This window comes from Polyodon spathula, unplaced genomic scaffold (genome assembly GCF_017654505.1).
Source record: "Polyodon spathula isolate WHYD16114869_AA unplaced genomic scaffold, ASM1765450v1 scaffolds_3967, whole genome shotgun sequence".
NCBI classification, from domain to species: domain Eukaryota; kingdom Metazoa; phylum Chordata; class Actinopteri; order Acipenseriformes; family Polyodontidae; genus Polyodon; species Polyodon spathula.
Window position 1 is genome coordinate 15,502 of NW_024475424.1, and position 8,541 is coordinate 24,042.

Consider the following 8,541-nt stretch of genomic DNA (forward strand, 5'->3'; position numbering starts at 1 on the left):
CTAAGTACACGGTTGCAGCTCTAGCAGCAAGCTTTCATGTTTCGCTGCCTGTTTTGGGTTTGGTTATATAGGAAGCATAGAGTGTGTTTGGTAGACCGGGTCCACAGTTATTACTCATACATACCTTGCTGAGTGGAGTTCTACTAAAGCTTGTGGCGTTGGTGCCTATCTAAAAAAACCGAAGGGGAAACAGATAGCTTGCTAGCTAGCAGCCTGCAAAGTGCTACATTAGAAGTGCTTTGTGAAACTAGCCTCGGGGGGGGCACGCCTGAACTCGAAGGTGTGGCACTGGAACACAGTGTCTACTGTCAAACCTGTTTATAAAGACTAACAAGGCACCATTTAACAATGGTCTTTTTTAAACATGGTAAGTGATATAAGGTGACTCTTCAAAATTGTCTTTCTATTTCACCTGTAATAGAGAGACATGTGAAGCCTCATCAGTGCAGTGTACTGGCACATTCTGCAATGCCTACAAGCTCATGGAGTCAGCAGCTTCCCATTGCAGGAGCCGGCCCTCACCTTGAGTGCCTGCAGGTCGTTCTGATTCTTCACACAGTACAGGATGAAGTTGTTGGTCATGCTGAAACTCTCCCGTACTCCCAGGTGGTAGAAGAGGGAGGGCTGGCAGAACGTATCACTCATCTCCACCACTGCAACGTCTGCAAGAAAAACACATCAATCCGCAAAACAGCTTCAGAATCCTTTCATTAAACCTCCCAATTCAAGTTCCATCTGTCGTTCCACATTGCCCAGCTGCCATTCACATTGAATAATAGCGTTCCAATTCAAAATGTTTCAATTACATTTTAAAACCACCTTTTTTTTAAGCATATTACGTCACATAATTGGATTCTAAATAAATTATGTATGTGTCCCTCCATACTGATATTAAACTATATACGTTTAACATAATACAGTTATTATGTGATTCTGAACTGCTGCTGTGGACCGAAAAAGCAAAATACAGTGAAACTTTGCTATTAAGACCAGTCCAGGGACTAACAATGACCTTAACACCTGGGTGGTCTTACCTTAGTCAACCTCTGATCTTAAACACTGTATGTTTTACATTAATTTATCAAATAATTATTAAATTAAGGATTTTTTTATGGTCTTCTCTCCAAAACTCTTCTTATTGTGTTAAGCTTAATCAAATAGGTAAATATCTTGCATGTGTAAAGGATAGTGTTCTGTAAAACATGCATGCCCCGTCCCTATCGGTGAGAGGAGATGAGGTTATAAACTAGTCTAAAATTCCTAATCCTGTCGAACCCGGCTCTTCTGCATCGGCCTCCGCCCTGTTACACATTCAAGGTTTTAACGGGGTTTGGTCGTTAACAGCATTCTGGTAATTAAACATTGGCTTGATATGTCAGGGCACTGCAGATGGTCATACAGCAAGAGAGGAACTATTGTAAATGGCTTAATATTACTCGTCAACAGGAGCAAATGTCGCTGTGGAAATTCTGCGATCAGCTGCGCTCCCTTATAATCTTCCATCTAGACACTTGTCCTTTGTGACCTCTGTTTGTAAAATCCTAGATTTTTTTATTTTTTTTTTGCCTATCTGTTGCTGCCTACACCTGCCAGGTTTATTTCTTCTTTGGTGACTTTTTTTCCCCCACAACAGCATTACAGATTAGAATACTGACTTTATAACACCCATAATACCAACAGCCTGTATTCTGGGTATTGTAATTGTGTATTAAAACCAGCTAAGTAACAATGTCACAAACCTACTGCAATACCATAATGGTGACACAATGCGTAATTGTACTGCCGAGACACGTTCATGTAAAATCTAAAGTCATGTACGTCTTTGATTCTGTGCCAAGGTCAGTGCATTCAGATCAAAAGGAAACTGACGTCTTTGGAGACACAATTGCCAAGAACAACTTTTTATTATTTTAATTTTTTCTAAAGAATGTTATTTACAAGTTTAGCGTTTAGATTTAAAAATGGAAACACAACGTCCAGTCATTACGCACTTGCATTCCTTACAGTATCTTCAGGATAGCTGATGCCCTTGCTCAGGTTTGGACACCGAGCTGTAAATACCTGCAAACAACGCCTAGACGAGAGCATGTCAAGCCAGTACTTGCCTGCGTTGTAGAAGATGTCTAAAATATCCGTCGTTCCAAGCGCAAGACTCCCAAATGGAATGGTATTCATTTTGGCGTGGGCATTGGCACAAGCCTCTTCCAGGCATCTTAGTGAAAGATTCTCTTCCGACTGCTGCAAATCAGTTTCGTCTATTAAAATGTATACCACAGTTATTGCTCTAGTTCGGCTCCTGGGAGAAATTATATCTTTAGATGTACTGCTTAACGCAATAGCCAAAGGGTCCTGCCAAAAGCTCCCGGCTGAAGCGCCGTTTGTGACCGCCTTGGGCTCGTTTTGCAGCGGCCTGTCGTAGTGTTCATCCATTTCGCCTTGTATTTTTTATTGCTCATGTGAAGCCACTACGTCTCCAGCCCGTCCATGCTTCGGTAAATCCACATGTCAGTCGGCAGGCACTTCTAAGTTCTAGGAAGTTCACTTTCTGTTTGCTCTCTCAAGCAGTCAGCAGACACGCCCCGCAAAAACTTTCCTTAACAAAATGTTTGTACCAATGCGACCTCTTGTGTCGTTCGGATAAAAGTGTGCAAAATTAAAACACTAACCACAGTACAGGATGAGAGGGAAACTAAATAAAAAAAAACATGCATATGTACGTATATTAAAATGCATGGGTTCGTAAACAAATGAATATCGTAGCATAGTCTGAATATTGAGTATAACTGAATACCATTTGTAACCCAGAAGAAAAAGCCAGTGCATACCTTATTATTGTCTCACAGTGGGACAATGGTAGCAGGCAGGATTCAAGGGAGAAGGAATTATGTCTACATAAAAAAACAAGGTAAACCAAATGGACTGGCAACAAATTCTATTATTGTATAAGATATACAATATTGCAATAAGCAGACCCTAAGGAATATTTTAGTAATAATACAGGACATGAATGCCCCAATGGAGAACGTTGCTTTTTGGATTACACAGTGAAACAACACTTACTTGTGTATTAATATTTTATTAATTCACGTTACATATGCAGAAAGAACTTTTTGAGTTGTGCATTTTATTCTGGAGATTCCAGATTGTTTTTATTATGTACATAAAGAATGACAGAGCACAGAAACCACAAACAAATATTGAAAATACGAACAAGCAGTTTTCAAAAGGCTTGACAAAAAGAAAAAATCTGAATCAGTTAAAGACCTATTACAGAAGTATAGCAATACAGGCGCATCACTTCATATTATTATGGCGGAAATCAAACCTGACAGTGTTTTATATATTCAGATATATTGTATAGGGTCCTGTACGATACAAGCTGACAGCCATCCAAGACCGGTCACAGAGAAACATCACCTGAACTTCATATCTGTGTACTTGTATGAATACCCAATCCCTCTCCCAGTTTTCCAGTCTATGCCGTATTTAATTGCTTCCTGGGAATACTTCCCGTTTAAGTTTGAAAAGTAGCAGGCCTGATACCACCAGGCTCCACTGACAGTGACGGCACAGTTCAAGGACCCCTTGTCATTGTCCTTATCAAAAGTGGAGAAAGGCTGGTCATTATGAAAGGTCAGAGAATCCCCTAGACAGACAAAATATTCAGAGTTATTCATTTTCTAGAGCAACAAACCATCTACCAACATGTAATATTTGGTGATCTGTTATTTGTTTTATAGCAATAATAGTGAATTTTTCATTCACAAAAAGTGGTGCAGATAGAACCTTGGTGTAATATATACCATATGTAACTAGAGCAAAAAGCATAATGCACTAACAGTGCAATGCATTATTTAAAATGTGTGAATTCCTTAAAGAATTAAGCGGAAACAGTTCTTCACATTACATTTGACTTTATATCCCAGCAAAACAGAAATGTACAGTAGCACCACAAACGAGTCAGACAGTTACAGTAAAAATTAAACAACAATACTGCACTTCTAAATACATTTATGTAAAAAAGATTTGGCCAATACTGCAGATAACAATTGAATACGATTTACACATAGAGTGGAGATACTAATACATTATTTAAAAAGCTTAGATCAGATGTTAGTATCAATAGGTCAAGATATTTCTGAAGCAAATTTCAGGGGTTTGGCCAAGAAATATGTTACAGCTGGAACGTGTTGAAAGGACTTTGAGCACCACAATGTTGCTCTTGATTTGAAGGTGAAGGGTGGACATTCTGTAGTGTTCAGTCGGAGCAAACAAATGCTCTGTAATCGCTTAAACCTGTTTAATGAGCACACAAATACCGAAGCAACTTGTAGATCAGTTTAAAAAAAAGTGATTAGTTTGTTTATGGCTCTTTAAGAACTCTAAGAATTGTTTTTCAGCCAAAAAATCTAGACAGCTCTGTGATACAGCATTCTCAAACGGCCACATCTCGAGAGCAGAAACTGAATACCATGCAGGATGTCCGTCTATATCACAAAAGCCATGAAGGAAAAGTTTAAAAAAGAAAAGGAAAGAATAGTTTGTGTTTTACCTGCAGGGCCTCCAACAAATGCACCCAGATGAAGTTTGTAAAGTTCTGATTCCCCTGCCATTTTAAAAGACTTGTATGTGGCGTATGTCTTTTTCCCATCAAAATCTTCCAAATCAACTCTGAACTCTTCATTTCCTATAAAATGCAGATATTCAAACAAAAAGCCGGTACATAAAAATAGCAAACAAACTTTAAATATGAACAGAGCAGAACTTTGTTTCGTTTGATTATGTAAAATAGGGTTTTTGGATGAAAAATACTTAATAGAGACAAGTGGTACCGTTTTGTGTGAGCATGTGGATATTTTCATTCCCCAACCAAAACTCAGACTGCTGATTTCCAAATCCATTCTTGTAAGACTCCCAGTTTCGATAGAAATCTACAGAGCCGTCCATGCGCCTTTGAAAAACCTGCAACACATTAGAAAAAAAAACAACCTGTTAGTAAGGAATTATTAAAGAGAGTTACATCCCACTACCCTCACTGACCATGGGACACAATGGAGATGCTCTTGATGCAATTTAATATTAACCTTATAGGCGTATATATATAGATATATATATTAGAAGAGTATAGAGTATGTATATAGTATATATAGGGTATATAAGAAGAGAGAGAGAGAAGAGAGAGAGAGAAGACTGAGAGAGATTAGTTATTGATTAGGTTCTGAGTATATATGGAGTTTCTGCCTGCCCGTACATTTGTCGAGAACACAAAACACATTTTTGTATACTTTATGCCATTTTTTTTTTTTTTTTTTTTGCCTAACCCTCATTTTTTACCTACATGACATTAAGGTCTTAAAGACCAATTTTCAGTACCTGGTTCCGTCCGCCAATTTGTTGATGTACTGTACACCATAATAACTGACGTTACAGTTCAAAGCACACTCACCACCCAGCCCCCTCCATTGGTATCCATGTCACAGAGCACCCTCACTGCCTTGCAGGAGTCTGTATATATGGTGTACCAACCACTTATTGTGTGCCCTCTCTTCAGCAGCTGCTTGCAGTTCCTAGCACCTAGATTGAAGACAGTCTGATTATTGGGTTCTCTTCTGAAGCATGTGTAACTCAATATGTGCATGCATAACAGACCTATAAAAAAAAAGGCTTACCATTCTGACATTGGGAATCGTTCAAGTTTGCATGTGATCCTGTACAAATACATTATAAATAAAAACAATAATGAATTAATTCATTTTACTAAAAAAAAATACTTTTAAAATTATATCTGAATAACATGTTTGTTTTTAAAACACATGCTTAGCCAAATGCAAACAAATGTTGTGACAGTACACATTAAGCGTGGTTTCTTTAAAAGGAGGGCTAACACAGGGTTAAAAAATTCTGACCTCTTATTAAAAAAAATGTGACTTTCTCTTCTGTTGAAGATCTTTTGGGTCTTACATACTTCATTTGAAAATGCTGCTGCTTCTTGGTACGTAATCACTGATTGTTATGAGGTTCACACTCATATCATGTGACCTCACACAAAGGTACCAGGATGCCATCATGTATCTGCAGATTCTTTGCACAACAAAAGCGGCACCTGGATAATTAATAAAGCTAAGAAAAAAGAAAATGAGTGAGTGTTTGCGGATGCTTATCTAAATGATCTTACCCTTTTCTCCAGGAAAACCTCTCACCCCCTTTTCTCCAGGAGGACCCACCTTTCCAGGTATACCCTGATCCCCCTTATCACCTTAAAACACAATGAAAAGATTTCCCAGTTCAAGGTATAGGGCACACATTCAGAACTGCTAAAAGATGAGCAGTTGTCGAGGCGATTGGTTTCTAGTGAGAGTTATCGCATAACAACGGAAGCAAACTGGGTAGTGGTGAACATAGACCACCCTGTTGTATATGGACGTGCCACCTAGTGGGGCGGACGCTGCAGTGTTAGTTTGCAATGGAAAATTTTACCAAGATCTCACTGTCTGGATTGTACAACAATGACGGTGGAGATGTAACTATATATATAGTTATTATATATATATATTATATATATATATGGATATTTATATATATATATAAACCTTGAAGAACTTACTTAAATAGATATGGGTGTCAAAGTGCAACAGGTAAACCATATTGGGTGGTAGAAATTTTAATAATGTGGGAATTGGTATATAAGTAGGATTTCGATAACAATTTAGCGTATACTTTCCATGTGCGTTGTTTTGATCATAGTATTGGTATAAGTCCAAAATACCGTTCCAGATTCAGAAACAGCTAGATGAAAAAAAGACGACAAAAAAAAAAAAAGAAGGCCATCCGTTACGCCCCATGCCGCCCTTTGCCGCCTGGAACCCAGTGTTGTCCGGGGTGCCAGGCCACCCGCTTCCATCAAGGTAGTTTCTCCGGCCCACGCCTGATAACGCTTAACCGCGTGCAAAAAACCAGTGCCATGTGTCATACACGTGATTCCAACCCATAATGAAATCACAGTGACATACAGTGTTGTTCACTCTTACATACGCGCAAGGTGGGACACTGTTGACACGAGCACATAGTCGATTGGTATATTTGTGTTGTTTCCTTTTTTTAAGGAAGGTATGTAAATGAATGCAAATGACGGTTACCAGGACATTCCCTTCTCTGCACCTCCTAGGAAAGCGTGAAGTACTAACACTTAGTTTTGTTGGACATGTATGGGAGATACTTCTTGGGTCCAGATTCAGTTGCCACTGTTCTCTTCTCTGTCTGTTCGCTGTGTCTGACTGTTTTGTATCCCTGAACACCCTCACGCTCGGAAAACCAATCTGTTTTAGATCACTATGTTTTCCCGTTTATTGTAAACATGGTACACCATTAGATCAGGAACTGATGTGTGAATTTGAGAGACGGAAATGCGTTTTTTGTTTCTTAGTTTTTGTGGTGTTTTCAGGAACCGCTTCCTGTGATTGTTCGCTTGTCGGATAAACAAATGTTTGGCATGCGCGCAGTTATCAGAGTGCGAAGAACGTGAGAATTCCCAACACGTATAAAGGATAGGTTTTGTGAACCGGCCCCATCAAAAATGCATGCCAGTTTCCTTTCTATTAGGAAATAAGCGGTGCCGACCAAAGTTCCTCAGTCTCTCGGGCCAAATAAATCGCGACTGCAATGTCTGAGCGTACCATCGAGATACGGAGTGTTACTTATATTATTACTAATTAGTGACATAAAGAAATGGACAAGAAAAGCAATACATAGGGGGTCCCATTTAAGGAATTGTGAATGATGTTGGCGCTGCCTAATACTTTTGTGCATGCTAGACGATTAGGCATCTCGTTTGGGATCCACCAAGCACCTGTGATGTAGCGGGTTGAGACCGTTTTTGGCGCCGGGTGGTGAAGAGCTGAAAAAAAAAAACAAGAAAAAAAAAAAAAAAAAAAAAACAACAAGAAACAGGGAAAAAAAAAAAAAAAAAAAACGAAAAAAAAAAAGAAAAAAAACAGAGAATCACTACACGGGACGTCCTTGCTTTGACTTGGTTGGGGATATTTACGTGTTGGGCTAGTTTCTGTTCACATTGTCCTCGTTGCCAGGGGGCCGAACGTAACAAAACTCGTCAAAAGAAGCTGATGGCATTCTGTGTTGAGCAAGAACGTGTTATACACCCTGGTAAGAAAGCGCTGAACTAATTTACTTCTCGGGTACGCATACGAAAAGCGGCAGGTGTAAAACTAGCATTAACATTGTTTTGTGAAAACGTTCTGTTGGAGCCTTTTGCTTGTTGTCTCGGATACCATGGCCCGTTGCACCACAGCGGCTTAAGTTTCGGTATCCTCCTGGGTAGGCCAGCGGTGTGATCGTGTGTTTTGGTCGTAATGCCACCGTAATGCAGTGAACTGTTTGATGGTGGGAGTGAGATTGGCCGCTGACATGTCGTAAGATAAATACTTATATTTTCACTATATCCAGTTGAAAAACTAAGGTTTTTCCTAAATGCGATTCGTCTGTGGTCCAACGTTACATTAGAAACCGTTGGAAATATTCCGTATT

At 39.2% G+C, this 8,541-nt stretch overlaps 2 protein-coding genes across 2 annotated transcripts; both read right to left on the reverse strand.

Moving 5' to 3' along the window:
• Nucleotides 1-246: 246 nt before the first annotated feature.
• Nucleotides 247-2,672, reverse strand: LOC121312557 (mitogen-activated protein kinase kinase kinase 6-like). The gene is made up of 2 exons (XM_041244281.1): nucleotides 2,106-2,672; nucleotides 247-662 (listed from the first exon to the last, which is right to left on the reverse strand). The coding sequence occupies exons 1-2, from the start codon at nucleotides 2,428-2,430 to the stop codon at nucleotides 481-483; spliced, it is 507 nt and encodes a 168-aa protein (XP_041100215.1). The 5' UTR covers nucleotides 2,431-2,672; the 3' UTR covers nucleotides 247-480.
• A 388-nt stretch (nucleotides 2,673-3,060) lies between these two features.
• On the reverse strand, nucleotides 3,061-6,842 carry LOC121312559 (ficolin-1-like). The gene is made up of 7 exons (XM_041244283.1): nucleotides 6,836-6,842; nucleotides 6,176-6,256; nucleotides 5,670-5,708; nucleotides 5,447-5,574; nucleotides 4,833-4,962; nucleotides 4,553-4,687; nucleotides 3,061-3,646 (listed from the first exon to the last, which is right to left on the reverse strand). Exons 1-7 carry the CDS (start codon nucleotides 6,840-6,842, stop codon nucleotides 3,414-3,416), a joined length of 753 nt encoding a protein of 250 aa, XP_041100217.1. The 3' UTR covers nucleotides 3,061-3,413.
• Between the last annotated feature and the right edge of the window lie 1,699 nt (nucleotides 6,843-8,541).

What these genes read in the sequence shown, in the direction of transcription:
- LOC121312557 (XM_041244281.1), bottom strand. Translation starts at nt 2,430, where the DNA reads ATGGATGAACACTACGACAGGCCGCTGCAAAACGAGCCCAAGGCGGTC. An exon ending in AGACATCTTCTACAACGCAG is followed by an intron (nt 663 to 2,105) that starts GCAAGTACTGGC and finishes TTTTTCTTGCAG; the next exon opens with ACGTTGCAGTGGTGGAGATG.
- LOC121312559 (XM_041244283.1), bottom strand. An exon ending in CCACATGCTCACACAAAACG is followed by an intron (nt 4,688 to 4,832) that starts GTACCACTTGTC and finishes TGCATTTTATAG; the next exon opens with GAAATGAAGAGTTCAGAGTT. An exon ending in ATTTGTTGGAGGCCCTGCAG is followed by an intron (nt 3,647 to 4,552) that starts GTAAAACACAAA and finishes TTGTCTGTCTAG; the next exon opens with GGGATTCTCTGACCTTTCAT.